Source organism: Coregonus lavaretus (genome assembly GCF_964263955.1).
Source record: "Coregonus lavaretus genome assembly, chromosome: 3".
Lineage (NCBI taxonomy): Eukaryota > Metazoa > Chordata > Actinopteri > Salmoniformes > Salmonidae > Coregonus > Coregonus lavaretus.
Window position 1 is genome coordinate 66544391 of NC_139990.1, and position 20830 is coordinate 66565220.

A 20830-nucleotide genomic window follows, 5' to 3' on the forward strand; every position below is an offset into this window, starting at 1 on the left:
GCTTCCGCAGAGGAAGGGGAGCCAGCAGGCCAGAGGTGGATGAACGCAATGCCCTCGTTTGGGTGTAGGGACTGATCAGAGCCTGAAGGTACAGAGGTGCCGTTCCCCTCACAGCTCCATAGGCAAGCACCATGGTCTTGTAACAGATGCGAGCTTCAACTGGAAGCCAGTGGAGTGTGCGGAGGAGCGGGGTGACATGAGAGAACTTGGGAAGGTTGAACACCAGACGGGCTGCGGCATTCTGGATGAGTTGTAGGGGTTTAATGGCACAGGCAGGGAGCCCAGCCAACAGCGAGTTGCAGTAATCCAGACGGGAGATGACAAGTGCCTGGATTAGGACCTGTGCCGCTTCCTGTGTAAGGCAGGGTCGTACTCTCCGAATGTTGTAGAGCATGAACCTGCAGGATCGGGTCACCGCCTTGATGTTAGCGGAGAACGACAGGGTGTTGTCCAGGGTCATGCCAAGGCTCTTCGCACTCTGGGAGGAGGACACAACAGAGTTGTCAACCGTGATGGCGAGATCATGGAACGGGCAGTCCTTCCCCGGGAGGAAGAGCAGCTCCGTCTTGCCAAGGTTCAGCTTGAGGTGGTGATCCGTCATCCATACTGATATGTCTGCCAGACATGCAGAGATGCGATTCGCCACCTGGTTATCAGAAGGGGGAAAGGAGAAGATTAGTTGTGTGTCGTCAGCGTAGCAATGATAGGAGAGGCCATGTGAGGATATGACAGAGCCAAGTGACTTAGTGTATAGGGAGAATAGGAGAGGGCCTAGAACTGAGCCCTGGGGGACACCAGTGGTGAGAGCACGTGGTGCGGAGACAGCTTCTCGCCACGCCACTTGGTAGGAGCGACCGGTCAGGTAGGACGCAATCCAGGAGTGAGCCGCGCCGGAGATGCCCAGCTCGGAGAGGGTGGAGAGGAGGATCTGATGGTTCACAGTATCAAAGGCAGCAGACAGGTCTAGAAGGACAAGAGCAGAGGAGAGAGAGTTAGCTTTAGCAGTGCGGAGAGCCTCCGTGACACAGAGAAGAGCAGTCTCAGTTGAATGACCAGTCCTGAAACCTGACTGGTTTGGATCAAGAAGGTCATTCTGAGAGAGATAGCAAGAGAGTTGGCTAAAGACGGCACGCTCAATAGTTTTGGAAAGAAAAGAAAGAAGGGATACTGGTCTGTAGTTGTTGACATCAGTGTGATCGAGTGTTGGTTTCTTGAGAAGGGGTGCAACTCTCGCTCTCTTGAAGACGGAAGGGACATAGCCAGCGGTCAAGGATGAGTTGATCAGCGAGGTGAGGTAGGGGAGAAGGTCACCGGAGATGGTCTGGAGAAGAGAGGAGGGGATGGGGTCAAGCGAGCAGGTTGTTGGGCGGCCTGCAGTCACAAGTCGCAAGATTTTATCTGGAGAGAGAGGGGAGAAAGAAGTCAAAGCATAGGGTAGGGCAGTGTGAGCAGGACCAGCAGTGTCATTAGACTTAACAAACGAGGATCGGATGTCGTCAACCTTCTTTTCAAAGTGGTTGACGAAGTCATCCACAGAGAGAGAGGAGGGGGGGGGGGGGGGGGGGAGGATTCAGCAGGGAGGAGAATGTGGCAAAGAGCTTCCTAGGGTTAGAGGCAGATGCTTGGAATTTAGAGTGGTAGAAAGTGGCCTTAGCAGCAGAAACAGATGAAGAAAATGTAGAGAGCAGGGAGTGAAAAGATGCCAGGTCGGCAGGGAGTTTAGTTTTCTTCCATTTCCGCTCCGCTGCCCGGAGCTCTGTTCTGTGAGCTCGCAATGAGTCATCAAGCCACGGAGCTGGAGGGGAGGACCGAGCTGGCCGGGAGGATAGGGGACACAGAGAGTCAAAGGATGCAGAAAGGGAGGAGAGGAGGGTTGAGGAGGCAGAATCAGGAGATTGGAGGGAGAAGGATTGAGCAGAGGGAAGAGATGATAGGATGGAAGAGGAGAGAGTAGTGGGAGAGAGAGAGCGAAGGTTGCGGCGGCGCATTACCATCTGTGTAGGGGCAGAGTGAGTAGTGTTGGAGGAGAGCGAGAGAGAAAAGGATACAAAGTAGTGGTCGGAGACATGGAGGGGAGTTGCAGTGAGATTAGTAGAAGAGCAGCATCTAGTAAAGATGAGGTCAAGCGTATTGCCTGCCTTGTGAGTAGGGGGGGACGGTGAGAGGGTGAGGTCAAAAGAGGAGAGGAGTGGAAAGAAGGAGGCAGAGAGAAATGAGTCAAATGTAGACGTAGGGAGGTTGAAATCCCCCAAAACTGTGAGGGGTGAGCCATCCTCAGGAAAGGAACTTATCAAGGCGTCAAGCTCATTGATGAACTCTCCAAGGGAACCTGGAGGGCGATAGATGACAAGGATATTAAGCTTAAATGGGCTAGTGACTGTGACAGCATGGAATTCAAATGAGGAGATAGACAGATGGTTTAGGGGAAAAATTGAGAATGTCCACTTGGGAGAGATGAGGATTCCTGTGCCACCACCCCTCTGACCAGATGCTCTCGGGGTATGCGAGAACACATGGTCAGACGAGGAGAGAGCAGTAGGAGTAGCAGTGTTTTCAGTGGTAATCCATGTTTCCGTCAGCGCCAGGAAGTCGAGGGACTGGAGGGTAGCATAGGCTGGGATGAAGTCAGCCTTGTTGGCAGCAGAACGGCAGTTCCAGAGGCTGCCTGAGACCTGGAACTCCAGGTGTGTGGTGCGTGCAGGGACCACCAGGTTAGAGAGGCAGCAGCCACGCGGTGTGAGGCGTTTGTGTAGCCTGTGCGGAGAGGAGAGAACAGGGATAGGCAGAGGCATAGTTGACAGGCTGTAGCAAATGGCTACAATAATGCAGAGGAGATCGGAATGAAATGAACTAAACATCTGGGAAAGGAGAGAGCGGGCCTCCCTCACCACAACTCCCAAATATAACTCTCCCAACTTCCACCTCAGAAACTATAATTGTTTCACTGAAACACCCGAATAAAACTCTCCCAACTTCCACTTTAGAAATTAGAATTGTTGTAAACTACAGCGGTTCAATGTTTCAAGGAATAGACTCAACTTACTTTATTCAGCTAGCTAACTATGACGCCATAGCTAACTAGCATGCTAGCATCCAATAACACAACGTTTAGCACCAATACTTGGTTACAACAAACTACCAATAGTGTGTTAACGCACTAAACAGATAATTCGTGTCCGTGTCTAGTTCCTTTCATAACGCAGCAATAATTAAGCGTTGGCTAGCTAGCACAAAGATATTGTATTTAGCTGCTACAGTACTGCTAGCTAGTAATGTTGGCTAGCTAGCAATGGCTGCTGTGTTGACTTTGTTTGGGAAAAAAAAAAACGGCGTCGCTGCGAACGAATGTAGGTGGCTAAAATTATATTGTATTTAGTTGCTATAGTACTGCTAGCTGGTAGCGTTGGCTAGCTAGCAATGGCTGCGGTGATGACTTTGTTTGAAAAACGGCGTCGCTGCGAGCGAGTGTAGCTGGCTAGCTAACCTCGATAGTTACTCTATACTACACCTTTATCTTTGATACAAATACAACTATGTAGCTAGCCAACATTACACTAATCAAATCGTTCCATTGTAATGTAATGTGTCATATTACCTGTGGAGCGAAGTACAGCATGACTACTCACCTCGCCTACCGAACTAGCACCAATCTATTTTCCCCTTCACATAATGTTGGTTAACCCAGAACATATATATATATATATATATATATACAGTATATATATATATATATATATATATATATATATATATATATATATATTATCCGTTATCTTTTGCAGATGTTCCAAGAAACACTCAGATCACCCAAAGTGGAGGTTCCCATGACAACCAGGTGAAGGCGGGCTCTCGGCTAAATCTCACCTGTATGGCTGATGCCCATCCTGCCCCCAGTAGCTACACCTGGTACCACAGTAGTGGAGTACCACAATGGAGACTAGTTTCACCCACAGGCCACACACTACTCTGGGATAGGGTGGGCGTAACAGACGAGGGGTGTTACATTTGTAGTGCCACTAATGACATCGGCACGGGACAGAACAGCAGCAAATCATGCTTCAATGTTCTATGTGAGTATTATTCATCACAGCTGTAAAGGCTGTTCTTATTGTATAAATGCATCCAGATCTCATATCATAGCCTCCTCTTACTCAGTATCTGAGCACTGCTGACCCCGTTTCCCCTCTCAAAAATAATAGGTAATAGATTAATAGATAATATATACAATATTTTGGCTAGCTTATTCATGATTACTTAAATTGCAGCCTGTATATTCTCTTAAGTTTGTGTTCATATTTGAAATATGCATATTGTATCTACAGTCCTCTGACAAACATTTGAATAGGTACAATTTAAATTTGAATAGGTGGTTATTTCAATGTGAGTATTATTTCCTCTCCACAGACGGCCCAACCAAACCAGTGCTTTCTATGATGCGTACAACCCAGGAGGGCCGACTGGTTAGTATCAACTGCACCGTGCAGAGTTTCCCAGTCTCTCAGCTCACTCTGACATGGACCTCCCGTCCATCTGGCTCACCTATGTCTAGCTCCCCTCTTCACATGCAGCCTCAACCAGTTCTTGGGTTCCTCCAACGTTCTACCAATGTTGTCTGGGGTTCTTTTAATGTCACATTCCTGCAAGGAGGGGTTTACACCTGTAGAGCCCAGAACTCTGAGGGGGTTAGCAGCACAGAGCAGGAGCTGGAGGTCACATGTGAGTACAATGCATCATCACCATCATCACCACCATCATCATCATTCTACTATCATTATGATTAAATAGTCAAACATATTCAATTTCCAACATAACAATTCTGCTTATAATCATGTTTTTCCATGATGCTTTCTCTCTGCTATGATTCCTACAGACAGCCCCAAAAATGTGACGGCCTCTGCTCACCCTGACACGGTCCTGACTGAAAACAGCCAGCTGGTTCTTACCTGCACTGCTCGTTCCAACCCCAATACCACCACCTACACCTGGGTTCAGATCAGCACAGGAGAGACCAGGATAGTGGGGCTGGTCCAGAAGTTGACGGTGACGTCCATAACCCCGTCCCATAGTGGACTGTACAGGTGCACTGCCCAGAACACCTTAGGAACTGGGAAATCCCAACAGGTTGAAGTTAAAGTCAAGTGTGAGTACATCTCTGTTGCTGCTTTATGACAACTACCCCAAAGACAAACTGTATGCCCTATGTAGATCTGAGAGGAATGAATAGGCGTTATCAATAAGGTGATAATTCCACCTGGCCTCCACCTGGAGGGAGATGCAGCGCTCCTAGTGGCCGGGGACTTTAATGCAGGGAAACTTAAATCCGTTCTACCAGCATGTTAAATGTGCAACCAGAGGAAAAAAAACTCTAGACCACCTTTACTCCACACACAGAGACGCATACAAAGCTCTCCCTCGCCCTCCATTTGTCAAATCTGACCATAACTCTATCCTCCTGATTCCTGCTTATAAGCAAAAACTAAAGCAGGAAGCACCAGTGACTCGGTTAATAAAAAAGTGGTCAGATGACGCAGATGCTAAGCTACAGGACTGTTTTGCTAGCACAGACTGGAACATGTTCCGGGATTCTTCAGACAGCATTGAGGAGTACACCACATCAGTCACTGGCTTCATCAATAAGTGCATCGATGATGTCGTCCCCACAGTGACCGTACGTACATACCCCAACCAGAAGCCATGGATTACAGGAAACATCCACACTGAGCTAAAGGGTAGAGCTGCCGCTTTCAAGGAACGGGACTCTAACCCGGACGCTTATAAGAAATCCCGCTATGACCTCAGACGAACCATCAAACAGGCAAAGAGTCAATACAGGACTAAGATTGAATCGTACTACACTGGCTCTGACGCTCGTCGGATGTGGCAGGGCTTGAAAACTATTACAGACTACAAAGGGAAGCACAGCCGCGAGCTGCCCAGTGACACAAGCCTACCAGACGAGCTAAACCACTTCTATGCTCGCTTCGAGGCAAGCAACACTGAAGCATGCATGAGAGCACCAGCTGTTCCGGATGACTATGTGATCACGCTCTCCGTAGCCGATGTGAGTAAGACTTTTAAGCAGGTCAACATTCACAAGGCCGCAGGGCCAGACGGATTACCAGGACGTGTACTCCGAGCATGTGCTGACCAACTGGCAAGTGTCTTCACTGACATTTTCAACATGTCCCTGACTGAGTCTGTAATACCAAATGTTTCAAGCAGACCACCATAGTCCCCGTGCCCAAGGACTCTAAGATAACCTGCCTAAATGACTACCGACCCGTAGCACTGACGTCTGTAGCCATGAAGTGCTTTGAAAGGCTGGTCATGGCTCACATCAACAGCATTATCCCAGAAACCCTAGACCCACTCCAATTTGCATACCGCCCCAACAGATCCACAGATGATGCAATCTCTATTGCACTCCACACTGCCCTTTCCCACCTGGACAAGAGGAACACCTACGTGAGAATGCTATTCATTGACTACAGCTCAGCATTCAACACCATAGTGCCCTCTAAGCTCATCACTAAGCTAAGGATCCTGGGACTAAACACCTCCCTCTGCAACTGGATCCTGGACTTCCTGACGGGCTGCCCCCAGGTGGTAAGGGTAGGTAACAACACATCTGCCACACTGATCCTCAACACGGGGGCCCCTCAGGAGTGCGTGCTCAGTCCCCTCCTGTACTCTCTGTTCACCCATGACTGCATGGCCAGGCACGACTCCAACACCATCATTAAGTTTGCCGACGACACAACAGTGGTAGGCCTGATCACCGACAACGATGAGACAGCCTATAGGGAGGAGGTCAGAGACCTGGCCGTGTGGTGCCAGGACAACAACCTCTCCCTCAACGTGACCAAGACAAAGGAGATGATTGTGGACTACAGGAAAAAAAAGAGGACTGAGCACGCCCCCATTCTCATCAACGGGGCTGTAGTGGAACAGGTTGAGAGCTTCAAGTTCCTTGGTGTCCACATCACCAACGAACTATCATGGTCCAAACACACCAAGACAGTCGTGAAGAGGGCACAACAAAGCCTATTCCCCCTCAGGAGACTGAAAAGATTTGGCATGGGTCCTCAGATCCTCAAAAAATTCTACAGCTGCACCATCGAGAGCATCCTGACTGGTTGCATCACCGCCTGGTATGGCAACTACTTGGCCTCCGACCGCAAGGCACTACAGAGGGTAGTGCGTATGGCCCAGTACATCACTGGGGCCAAGCTTCCTGCCATCCAGGACCTCTATACCAGGCGGTGTCAGAGGAAGGCCCTCAAAATTGTCAAAGACTCCAGCCACCCTAGTCATAGACTGTTCTCTCTGCTACCGCACGGCAAGCGGTACCGGAGTGCCAAGTCTAGGTCCAAAAGACTTCTCAACAGCTTCTACCCCCAAGCCATAAAACTCCTGAACAGCTAATCATGGCTACCCGGACTATTTGCACTGCCCCCCCACCCCATCCTTTTTACGCTGCTGCTACTCTGTTAATTATTTATGCATAGTCACTTTAACTCTACCCACATGTACATATTACCTCAACTACCTCAACTAGCCGGTGCCCCCGCACATTGACTCTGCAACGGTACCCCCCTGTATATATAGCCTCCCTACTGTCACTTTATTTTACTTCTGCTCTTTTTTCTCTCAACACTTTTTTTGTTGTTGTTTTATTTTTACTTTTTTTGTAAAAAATAAATGCACTGTTGGTTAAGGGCTGTAAGTAAGCATTTCACTGTAATGTCTGCACCTGTTGTATTCGGCGCATGTGACCAATAAAATTTGATTTGATTTGATTTGAGATTAACCATACTGTTTACTGCAATCCTCTCAGATCTACATTTGGGATCAGAGTGATCATTTCAAATGGGTCAGGTTCTCTACGACTTTCTGGAATAAAGACTTAAGTGGTTATTTGTGTGGAGCCTGAACTTATCTCCTTCTAATACTATAACTAAAGACAATTCAACACAAGGAAAACGCAAATGCGTCTCTGTATTCAAATGTACAATAATCATTTTCTTCCATTATTTTCCATCACAGATGCTCCAAAGCTCACCGAGGTCATTCACAACATGACCAATAGGTGGCAGAGTGATGGGGGGAGCCCTGTGGCACTGACCTGCCACAGTCACTGTTACCCCCCTGTCATCAGCTACAGGTGGTACAGGCTGGTCGAGGAAAGGGAGCATTTCATCATCAATCACCAGAACATCACTGTCCACCCGGACAAGCCTGGGACGTACTACTGTGTCGCCACCAATAAGATGGGGGGGAAAGAATCAGAAAGAATCCAGCTGTTTCTCAACCGTGAGTGCATAGTGACTGACAGTCACTTTGGAAAGTCAATAGAGTACAGAAGTGTGACTTATTCACAACTGATTAACATTTTTCCCTCAGTATTTCTATCTCACTTGTGAGATTCATATGATGCCTACACTCTTAGAAAAAAGGGTTACAAAAGGTTTTTGGGCTCCCCATAGAATAACCCTTTTTGGTTCCAGGTAGAACCCTTTTTGGTTCCAGGTAGAACCCTTTTGGGTTACATGTAGAACCCTCTGCAGAGGAGGTTCTACATGGAACCCAAAAGGGTTCTACTTGCAATCAAAACAGGTTATTCAAAGTGTTCTCCTATAGGGACAGCCGAAGAACCCTTTAAGGTTCTAGATAGCACCTTTTTTTTCTAGTGTAGCATATTTCATTCTCCCCCTGATATGCTACCTAAATTTATGAATCAATGATGATACAGGCCTTAACCAAACATCCTTCAAGATGTGAAATTGATTGTTTGCATACAGTAAGACAGTATAGTATGTAACAACACATAGGTGGTATTGGTATTTAAAGTCACAGTTCCACACAACATGCCAAAGACTGTAGCAAGAATGTCTCAATGGTCTAATATTGACACACTTCTCTGTCTCGTTTCTCCTCCCTCTCTTCTCTCCCCACAGGAAGTGCCTTCCATGTCCTCGCTCTCATCCTTTCTTTCTGCTGTGTTCCGCTTGTTCTTTTACTCATCTTTCTGGTCTACAGGTGAGTCCTCTGTCAACACTCACTCACTTCACTCCTCTTGTTTATAAAATATACACTACTGTTCAAAAGTTGAGTATCTGGAGCATCAGCAATTGTGGGTTCGATTACAGGCTCAAAATGGCCAGAAACAAGTCTATTCTTGTTCTGAGAAATGAAGGCTATTCCATGCGGGAAATTGCCAATAAACTGAAGATCTCGTACAACGCTAGACACTCTAATGTATTTGTCCTCTTGCTCAGTTGTGCAAAGGGACCTCCCACTCCTCTTTCTATTCTGGTTAGAGCCAGTTTGCGCTGTTCTATGAAAGGAGTAGGACACAGCGTTGTACGACATCTTCAGTTTCTTGGCAGTTTCTCGCATGGAATAGCCTTCATTTCTCAGAACAAGAATAGACTGACGAGTTTCAGAAGAAAGTTATTTGTTTCTGGCCATTTTGTGCCTGTAATCGAACCCACAATTGCTGATGCTCCAGATACTCAACTAGTCTCAAGAAGGCCAGTTTTATTGCTTCTTTAATCACCACAACAGTTTTCAGCTGTGCTAACATAATTGCAAAAGGGTTTTCTAATGATCAAATAGCCTTTTTAAATGATAAACTTGAATTAGCAAACACAACGTGCCATTGGAACACAAGACTGATGGTTGCTGATAATGCTGAGAGACTGGGCCTCTGTACGCCTATGTAGATATTCCATTACAAATCAGCCATTTCCAGCTACAATAGCCATTTACAACATTAACAATGTCTACACTGTATTTCTGATCAATTTTGATGTTATTTTAATGGACAAAAAAATTGATTTTCTCTCGAAAACAAGGACATTTCTAAGTGACCCCAAACTTTTGAACGGTAGTGTATATATTTCTTAACCATACATATTGACTACAGTTAGCAATGACTAGAAGCTCACCACAACACCACTGTTTGTATGAAAATATCCACTTTTTGTTTTGCGTTTTTCAGACACAAGAGAAACAAATTGATCCAGCAGGGGACATCAAATAAACTACCATGTTGTGTTCACTTTGGTTTTCTGGTACTGTTGCATTTCACAAATACTGCATTATACTCTTCCATTTATTCTGTAGTTCATTGTGTGAAAATCCCTAGTTAATTGAACATGTTTGTGGGTGTGTGTGTACCCCTATGCCTGTGTGTGTCATCATCAGGGCTGGCGTAATGGCACAAATGAGAACCTGGTGACTGAAGGGGGTGCAGCAGTAGCAGACCCCCCGGGGAGCAGCAGAGATCAGCTGTGCCCAGACGGCCCCTACCGCCCAGAGCCCTTACCCCAACCGCAGCATCCCCATCCCAGCAGGACGTCGTATCCAGACAGCACGTAATAGCATCGAGCATGGTGTCACACGGACAAGAGCACACACTGTAGACAAACACACACATAAGCACCCACATTTGCACGCACACACACACACGTCTGGATGGGCAGACATACGCAAGTCTCAATGAGTCCATTTTAGCAGGCCTCCCTCACTCACAATGGGATTCCATTATACTAGTTACTGTGGATCACCACTACTTGCTGTCTCAGTTTGAACATCTAAAGGAAGATATAGTCTACTTGTCAGTCTTGGAAGAGTGATTCAATTTGTTTGTTATTTCTTTAAAGGTTGACCTCTGACATACACACTGTGTACAGTGTTCTGAAGGTATCAGGTGGAAAGCAGGTGAGAGAAATCGAACAATGTTGTTGAAGGGGTTAAATTTGGAAGAAAGAGGCCTTTATATACTATAGCTCCACAGTTGACTATTTACAATCATTCAGTGTTCAGTATTCAGTACGTCATGAATGACTGAGCATAGCATATACATTGTACAGTTATGAATGAAGGGATGAATTAACTATTTCAATTCTTGACATTCTTTTTAATGCATTCCATCTCATCTATTCAGGGTCTTTCACCAAGCCATCCAATCAGAAACAAAGATGGACACACTGGACACACACAGGAACATGAAGTCAACTATGCCTCGTTGCAATTCAGGGGCCAGGAGATGTAAGATTGATAATTTTTCTGAGAATGTGGGGAAGGCAGATGAAACCAGGATAGGTTCAAATTAAAACACATCACATTGACAGCTACAGTACTGTATCCATTTTAGGGCACCCCCAGGCTCAAACCTAACCCTTTGAGGCTGAGGGTGTCCTAAAATGGACACCGTACTACAGTACCATAGAGAGCATTCTTCAGTCATTCCAAACAGTGAATGCATATGATGTGGGATTACATACAAATTACCTCAAATACAGTGGGGAAAAAAAGTATTTAGTCAGCCACCAATTGTGCAAGTTCTCCCACTTAAAAAGATGAGAGAGGCCTGTAATTTTCATCATAGGTACACGTCAACTATGACAGACAAATTGAGAAAAGAAATTCCAGATAATCACATTGTATGATTTTTAATTAATTAATTTGCAAATTATGGTGGAAAATAAGTATTTGGTCACCTACAAACAAGCAAGATGTCTGGCTCTCACAGACCTGTAACTTCTTCTTTAAGAGGCTCCTCTGTCCTCCACTCGTTACCTGTATGAATGGCACCTGTTTGAACTTGTTATCAGTATAAAAGACACCTGTCCACAACCTCAAACAGTCACACTCCAAACTCCACTATGGCCAAGACCAAAGAGCTGTCAAAGGACACCAGAAACAAAATTGTAGACCTGCACCAGGCTGGGAAGACTGAATCTGCAATAGGTAAGCAGCTTGGTTTGAAGAAATCAACTGTGGGAGCACTTATTAGGAAATGGAAGACATACAAGACCACTGATAATCTCCCTCGATCTGGGGCTCCACGCAAGATCTCACCCCGTGGGTTCAAAATGATCACAAGAACGGTGAGCAAAAATCCCAGAACCACACGGGGGAACCTAGTGAATGACCTGCAGAGAGCTGGGACCAAAGTAACAAAGCCTACCATCAGTAACACACTACGCCGCCAGGGACTCAAATCCTGCAGTGCCAGACGTGTCCCCCTGCTTAAGCCAGTACATGTCCAGGCCCGTCTAAAGTATGCTAGAGTGCATTTGGATGATCCAGGAGAGGATTGGGAGAATGTCATATGGTCAGATGAAACCAAAATAGAACTTTTTGGTAAAAACTCAACTCGTCGTGTTTGGAGGACAAAGAATGCTGAGTTGCATCCAAAGAACACCATACCTACTGTGAAGCATGGGGGTGGAAACATCATGCTTTGGGGCTGTTTTTCTACAAAGGGACCAGGACGACTGATCCGTGTAAAGGAAAGAATGAATGGGGCCATGTATCGTGAGATTTTGAGTGAAAACCTCCTTCCATCAGCAAGGGTATTGAAGATGAAACGTGGCTGGGTCTTCCAGCATGACAATGATCCCAAACACACCGCCCGGGCAACGAAGGAGTGGCTTCGTAAGAAGCATTTCAAGGTCCTGGAGTGGCCTAGCCAGTCTCCAGATCTCAACCCCATAGAAAATCTTTGGAGGGAGTTGAAAGTCCGTGTTGCCCAGCGACAGCCCCAAAACATCACTGCTCTAGAGGAGATCTGCATGGAGGAATGGGCCAAAATAACAGCAACAGTGTGTGAAAACCTTGTGAAGACTTACAGAAAACGTTTGACCTGTGTCATTGCCAACAAAGGGTATATAACAAAGTATTGAGAAACTTTTGTTATTGACCAAATACTTATTTTCCACCATAATTTGCAAATAAATTCATAAAATATCCTACAATGTGATTTTCTGGAATTCTTTTTCTCATTTTGTCTGTCATAGTTGACGTGTACCTATGATGAAAATTACAGGCCTCTCTCATCTTTTTAAGTGGGAGAACTTGCACAATTGGTGGCTGACTATATACTTTTTTTCCCCACTGTACATCATAAATTGATATTATCCTACCATAATGTAGTAATGTATTGAAACCACAACTGTGAAAATGACTGTAGTAGTCGACCAAAATGTACATAGGGAAATAACCTGATGAGACAACAAATATGAGTCAAACGCAAACAATGACACAACTTGTCTTCCAGGGGTAGCTTGGGTCCTAGAGACCAAGCGAGAGAGGATGACGTCTATGCTAAGGTTGCCAAGCCAAAACTGAAGGAAAAGGTCAGTCAACCGTAATAACAAATGTGTAAACCAAAACATTGGGCAACATCACACATTAGCCCTTATGCCATGAAGTTACACTGTAACTTCTTTGATCACAAGAATGTTATTATTCAGCTTTACACTGTAACTGCAGCTAAGATAGGCCTACATATAATGAGGGAATTTTAAGGAAGCTAGTCAAATTCTGCTTCAATTTGAATTATTTGTATAGTTACTCTGTAACCACATGATATCAGTTCAACTTAATATAAAGTTAAACCGAACATTGTGAATGGAAACTTTGAAGTGAAGGGTCATAATCACTTTGTTGCAAATCTACAAACAAACCAAAACTCCACTGTTACTTAAACAGGATATTGAGGTAAGAGTACACAGAGATCCTGTAAATTATGTAATTCTATTTGTGGTACATCTTACATAATCGTTTTGTGTAACACACAAACCTTAACCTTCAATTAACTGTATCATGATGATCCTGAGGCCATCAAGCCTGTGTTTAGGAGGCATTTCCTTATTCATTACCACTCATAGATGGCTAAATGTGTAGAAGGATGTTTGTACACCACAGGAGGCTGCTGAGGGGAGAACGGCTCATAATAATGGCTGGAATGGAGTGAATGGAATGGTATCAATCAAATGGAAACAATGTGTTTGATGTGTTCGATACCACTCCATTTCATCCTTTCCAGCCGTTACTATGAGCCCATCCTCACCAATTGTGGTGGCACCAGCCGCCTGTGTTGTACACTCAGTCCAGCAGCAGCAGAAGGGATCTCACAACATCAAAGGAAATGTGAAAATGATTTCATGTGTTTTACTCGACCTTGATGTTATCACTTGATAGTTTGGAAAAGGCAAATGAACTTGCACAGCCTTAAGATATTTGATAAGAATAATTTAGAAACAAATCTGACTGCCCAAGACAATTAATATTCTCCGGATTTACAAAATAGCAACATTCGAGCTGCTTCATTTGGAACCTTTTTGTATAAATCTCTTTCTATATTCAGACTGATAAGTGGGATGACTACGAGAACATTAAGGAAGTGTGTGCTCCGAAGCCCACCATCGAGCCAAACATGGACATGGAGACAGAGAGCAGTGAGGATGATGTGGAGATCAGCTACTCTGACGTCACGTTCCGAGCAAAGCCAGGACACCAGAGAGTCTGTAGTTCTCACCCTCATCACCGCAGGGCAGGCCACAGCAGCAGCTCAGATGAAGAAGTCTACACAACCCAGTACTCTGACGTTAAAATATAAGAGGAAGTTTAATTCACAGTCAAAAATTATTATGGTTTATTTTTAAATATCTGTAAATATTTGTATCACACCTATATCTGGATTGTTAGCAATAAAAACACATTCAAGTACCGGTAGTTGCCTTAACTGTATTGAAATTACAAGTCAGACAAGACCACAATGGCAGAAAACAGTATTTATTGACGGCAAAGTGGGTTTGAACATCGTGTGGTACATCAATGTAATGTGTGCTTATTTGGCTGTCAAAACAGAAACGCTTCACTGTTAAGTAATTGCCCATATTACAGGATGTGCTATTGTGTAGATGCTATGCAACTGACACCATGTCTTAATATTTGTTCAACATTGCAATGTGCATCATTACTGACTTCTGACTTTACATAATTACTGAATAATGCTGAAATTACTGACTGCTTTTAACCTGTATTCAGCTTTAAACATTGTAAATACATTTTCAATTACAAATAAAATAAAAACAATAATACAACATGTTGAAGTGATTCATAATCATCACACACATTTTGTAAGTTAATAAATACACATTTTCTGTAACAAGTTACAAATTCATAGAAGAGGAACAACTCAGCGAAAAACAACAACAAATATTACTCTTAAACTGTTGAGAGGTGAAATCGAATTAATTTAAAATGTATGTAAGGAATGACACTAATCTATAATAACACAGTTAAAAAGTCAGAATAAAACACACTGCCTAGTGAAAGTCTACGCACCCCCTGCACAGTCTTCAAACTTTGCTGCCTTAAAATTTTATTCTAAAGTGTATTACATTTGATTGCTTTCCTACCAATGTACACGACTTACTCCACATTTTAAAAGTGAAAGAAGAATTATATAACATTTTCCAAATTAATGAATAAAAAAAATAAAACAGAGCTGTCTTAATTACTTATGTCTTCACACCCCAGAGAAACCTCAGAGAAAATACTTGGTGGAAGCACCTTTGGCAGTCATTAGAGCTGTGAATCATTTTGAATTATATTCTACCAACTTTGCACACCTCATAGGGCAACATACACACATTGTCAAAATTGCCCAAGCCCAGTAAATTTGGTTGGGAGTCATTATAATAATAAATAATAATATGCCATTTAGCAGACGCTTTTATCCAAAGCGACTTACAGTCATGCGTGCATACATTTTTGTGTATGGGTGGTCCCGGGGATCGAACCCACTACCTTGGCGTTGCAAGCGCCGTGCTCTACCAGCTGAGCTACAGAGGACCACAGAGGTCATTGATGGACAGCAATATTCAAACCATGGGCTGGATTCAATGCATATCGCTGAAGTACCACGAAAGATCCGTTTAAAATGTTCATTTCTGATTTAGACGACATTTGCAGCATTTAACATGAATGCAGTCTCCGCGAACGCGGGAACATAGCCTTTACATTTCAATCGAGCTATAACACACATGTTGTGTTCACTTTGGTTTTCTGGTACTGTTGCATTTCACAAATACTGCATTATACTCTTCCATTTATTCTGTAGTTCATTGTGTGAAAATCCCTAGTTAATTGAACATGTTTGTGGGTGTGTGTGTACCCCTATGCCTGTGTGTGTCATCATCAGGGCTGGCGTAATGGCACAAATGATAACCTGGTGACTGAAGGGGGTGCAGCAGTAGCAGACCCCCCGGGGAGCAGCAGAGATCAGCTGTGCCCAGACGGCCCCTACTGCCCAGAGCCCTTACCCCAACCGCAGCATCCCCATCCCAGCAGGACGTCGTATCCAGACAGCACGTAATAGCATCGAGCATGGTGTCACACGGACAAGAGCACACACTGTAGACAAACACACACATAAGCACCCACATTTGCACGCACACACACACACGTCTGGATGGGCAGACATACGCAAGTCTCAATGAATCCATTTTAGCAGGCCTCCCTCACTCACAATGGGATTCCATTATACTAGTTACTGTGGATCACCACTACTTGCTGTCTCAGTTTGAACATCTAAAGGAAGATATAGTCTACTTGTCAGTCTTGGAAGAGTGATTCAATTTGTTTGTTATTTCTTTAAAGGTCGACCTCTGACATACACACTGTGTACAGTGTTCTGAAGGTATCAGGTGGAAAGCAGGTGAGAGAAATCGAACAATGTTGTTGAAGGGGTTAAATTTGGAAGAAAGAGGCCTTTATATACTATAGCTCCACAGTTGACTATTTACAATCATTCAGTGTTCAGTATTCAGTACGTCATGAATGACTGAGCATAGCATATACATTGTACAGTTATGAATGAAGGGATGAATTAACTATTTCAATTCTTGACATTCTTTTTAATGCATTCCATCTCATCTATTCAGGGTCTTTCACCAAGCCATCCAATCAGAAACAAAGATGGACACACTGGACACACACAGGAACATGAAGTCAACTATGCCTCGTTGCAATTCAGGGGCCAGGAGATGTAAGATTGATATTTTTTCTGAGAATGTGGGGAAGGCAGATGAAACCAGGATAGGTTCAAATTAAAACACATCACATTGACAGCTACAGTACTGTATCCATTTTAGGGCACCCCCAGGCTCAAACCTAACCCTTTGAGGCTGAGGGTGTCCTAAAATGGACACCGTACTACAATACCATAGAGAGCATTCTTCAGTCATTCCAAACAGTGAATGCATATGATGTGGGATTACATACAAATTACCTCAAATACAGTGGGGAAAAAAAGTATTTAGTCAGCCACCAATTGTGCAAGTTCTCCCACTTAAAAAGATGAGAGAGGCCTGTAATTTTCATCATAGGTACACGTCAACTATGACAGACAAATTGAGAAAAGAAATTCCAGATAATCACATTGTAGGATTTTTAATTAATTAATTTGCAAATTATGGTGGAAAATAAGTATTTGGTCACCTACAAACAAGCAAGATGTCTGGCTCTCACAGACCTGTAACTTCTTCTTTAAGAGGCTCCTCTGTCCTCCACTCGTTACCTGTATGAATGGCACCTGTTTGAACTTGTTATCAGTATAAAAGACACCTGTCCACAACCTCAAACAGTCACACTCCAAACTCCACTATGGCCAAGACCAAAGAGCTGTCAAAGGACACCAGAAACAAAATTGTAGACCTGCACCAGGCTGGGAAGACTGAATCTGCAATAGGTAAGCAGCTTGGTTTGAAAAAATCAACTGTGGGAGCACTTATTAGGAAATGGAAGACATACAAGACCACTGATAATCTCCCTCGATCTGGGGCTCCACGCAAGATCTCACCCCGTGGGGTCAAAATGATCACAAGAACGGTGAGCAAAAATCCCAGAACCACACGGGGGAACCTAGTGAATGACCTGCAGAGAGCTGGGACCAAAGTAACAAAGCCTACCATCAGTAACACACTACGCCGCCAGGGACTCAAATCCTGCAGTGCCAGACGTGTCCCCCTGCTTAAGCCAGTACATGTCCAGGCCCATCTGAAGTATGCTAGAGTGCATTTGGATGATCCAGAAGAGGATTGGGAGAATGTCATATGGTCAGATGAAACCAAAATATAACTTTTTGGTAAAAACTCAACTCGTCGTGTTTGGAGGACAAAGAATGCTGAGTTGCATCCAAAGAACACCATACCTACTGTGAAGCATGGGGGTGGAAACATCATGCTTTGGGGCTGTTTTTCTACAAAGGGACCAGGACGACTGATCCGTGTAAAGGAAAGAATGAATGGGGCCATGTATCGTGAGATTTTGAGTGAAAACCTCCTTCCATCAGCAAGGGTATTGAAGATGAAACATGGCTGGGTCTTCCAGCATGACAATGATCCCAAACACACCGCCCGGGCAACGAAGGAGTGGCTTCGTAAGAAGCATTTCAAGGTCCTGGAGTGGCCTAGCCAGTCTCCAGATCTCAACCCCATAGAAAATCTTTGGAGGGAGTTGAAAGTCTGTGTTGCCCAGCGACAGCCCCAAAACATCACTGCTCTAGAGGAGTGTCCAAAATAGGAATGGGAGGAATGGGCCAAAATACCAGCAACAGTGTGTGAAAACCTTGTGAAGACTTACAGAAAACGTTTGACCTGTGTCATTGCCAACAAAGGGTATATAACAAAGTATTGAGAAACTTTTGTTATTGACCAAATACTTATTTTCCACCATAATTTGCAAATAAATTCATAAAATATCCTACAATGTGATTTTCTGGAATTATTTTTCTCATTTTGTCTGTCATAGTTGACGTGTACCTATGATGAAAATTACAGGCCTCTCTCATCTTTTTAAGTGGGAGAACTTGCACAATTGGTGGCTGACTAAATACTTTTTTTCCCCACTGTACATCATAAATTGATATTATCCTACCATAATGTAGTAATGTATTGAAACCACAACTGTGAAAATGACTGTAGTAGTCGACCAAAATGTACATAGGGAAATAACCTGATGAGACAACAAATATGAGTCAAACGCAAACAATGACACAACTTGTCTTCCAGGGGTAGCTTGGGTCCTAGAGACCAAGCGAGAGAGGATGACGTCTATGCTAAGGTTGCCAAGCCAAAACTGAAGGAAAAGGTCAGTCAACCGTAATAACAAATGTGTAAACCAAAACATTGGACAACATCACACATTAGCCCTTATGCCATGAAGTTACACTGTAACTTCTTTGATCACAAGAATGTTATTATTCAGCTTTACACTGTAACTGCAGCTAAGATAGGCCTACATATAATGAGGGAATTTTAAGGAAGCTAGTCAAATTCTGCTTCAATTTGAATTATTTGTATAGTTACTCTGTAACCACATGATATCAGTTCAACTTAATATAAAGTTAAACCGAACATTGTGAATGGAAACTTTGAAGTGAAGGGTCATAATCACTTTGTTGCAAATCTACAAACAAACCAAAACTCCACTGTTACTTAAACAGGATATTGAGGTAAGAGTACACAGAGATCCTGTAAATTATGTAATTCTATTTGTGGTACATCTTACATAATCGTTTTGTGTAACACACAAACCTTAACCTTCAATTAACTGTATCATGATGATCCTGAGGCCATCAAGCCTGTGTTTAGGAGGCATTTCCTTATTCATTACCACTCATAGATGGCTAAATGTGTAGAAGGATGTTTGTACACCACAGGAGGCTGCTGAGGGGAGAACGGCTCATAATAATGGCTGGAATGGAGTGAATGGAATGGTATCAATCAAATGGAAACAATGTGTTTGATGTGTTCGATACCACTCCATTTCATCCTTTCCAGCCGTTACTATGAGCCCATCCTCACCAATTGTGGTGGCACCAGCCGCCTGTGTTGTACACTCAGTCCAGCAGCAGCAGAAGGGATCTCACAACATCAAAGGAAATGTGAAAATGACTTCATGTGTTTTACTCGACCTTGATGTTATCACTTGATAGTTTGGAAAAGGCAAATGAACTCGCACAGCCTTAAGATATTTGATAAGAATAATTTAGAAACAAATCTGACTGCCCAAGACAATTAATATTCTCCGGATTTACAAAATAGCAACATTCGAGCTGCTTCATTTGGAACCTTTTTGTATAAATCTCTTTCTATATTCAGACTGATAAGTGGGATGACTACGAGAACATTAAGGAAGTGTGTGCTCCGAAGCCCACCATCGAGCCAAACATGGACATGGAGACAGAGAGCAGTGAGGATGATGTGGAGATCAGCTACTCTGACGTCACGTTCCGAGCAAAGCCAGGACACCAGAGAGTCTGTAGTTCTCACCCTCATCACCGCAGGGCAGGCCACAGCAGCAGCTCAGATGAAGAAGACTACACAACCCAGTACTCTGACGTTAAAATATAAGAGGAAGTTTAATTCACAGTCAAAAATTATTATGGTTTATTTTTAAATATCTGTAAATATTTGTATCACACCTATATCTGGATTGTTAGCAATAAAAACACATTCAAGTACCGGTAGTTGCCTTAACTGTATTGAAATTACAAGTCAGACAAGACCACAATGGCAGAAAACAGTATTTATTGACGGCAAAGTGGGTTTGAACATCGTGTGGTACATCAATGTAATGTGTGCTTATTTGGCTGTCAAAACAGAAACGCTTCACTGTTAAGTAATTGCCTATATTACAGGATGTGCTATTGTGTAGATGCTATGCAACTGACACCATGTCTTAATATTTGTTCATCATTGCAATGTGCATCATTACTGACTTCTGACTTTACATAATTACTGAATAATGCTGAAATTACTGACTGCTTTTAACCTGTATTCAGCTTTAAACATTGTAAATACATTTTCAATTACAAATAAAATAAAAACAATAAAACAACATGTTGAAGTGATTCATAATCATCACACACATTTTGTGAGTTCATAAATACACATTTTCTGTAACAAGTTACAAATTCATAGAAGAGGAACAACTCAGCGAAAAACAACAACAAATATTACACTCT

The 20830-nt window shown here is 43.6% G+C and overlaps 2 protein-coding genes across 2 annotated transcripts in view; both read left to right on the plus strand.

Moving 5' to 3' along the window:
- LOC311116865 (B-cell receptor CD22-like) overlaps positions 1-14882 on the plus strand; it is a 34254-nt gene extending 19372 nt beyond the window's left edge. Inside the window, exons 7-17 of the mRNA XM_084157460.1 lie at positions 3783-4070; positions 4405-4716; positions 4871-5140; positions 8047-8313; positions 8958-9039; positions 10004-10076; positions 10210-10379; positions 10668-10725; positions 10952-11055; positions 13070-13148; positions 14162-14882. Coding sequence (XP_084013586.1) covers positions 3783-4070; positions 4405-4716; positions 4871-5140; positions 8047-8313; positions 8958-9039; positions 10004-10076; positions 10210-10379; positions 10668-10725; positions 10952-11055; positions 13070-13148; positions 14162-14413 — 1955 coding nt within the window. The 3' untranslated portion in view covers positions 14414-14882. The remainder of the gene's footprint in view (positions 1-3782; positions 4071-4404; positions 4717-4870; positions 5141-8046; positions 8314-8957; positions 9040-10003; positions 10077-10209; positions 10380-10667; positions 10726-10951; positions 11056-13069; positions 13149-14161) is intronic.
- Positions 14883-16072: 1190 nt separating this feature from the next.
- LOC311120302 (uncharacterized protein) lies at positions 16073-20485 on the plus strand. The gene is made up of 5 exons (XM_084157834.1): positions 16073-16173; positions 16462-16519; positions 16746-16849; positions 18873-18951; positions 19965-20485. Coding segments are annotated over exons 3-5 (333 nt in total). The 5' UTR covers positions 16073-16173; positions 16462-16519; positions 16746-16847; the 3' UTR covers positions 20217-20485.
- Positions 20486-20830: the final 345 nt, after the last annotated feature.

Excerpts from the sequence above, each read along its gene's own strand:
- LOC311120302 (XM_084157834.1), top strand. Across the intron at positions 18,952-19,964 it reads AGCCAAAACTGAAGGAAAAG|ACTGATAAGTGGGATGACTA; the intron begins GTCAGTCAACCG and ends TTCTATATTCAG.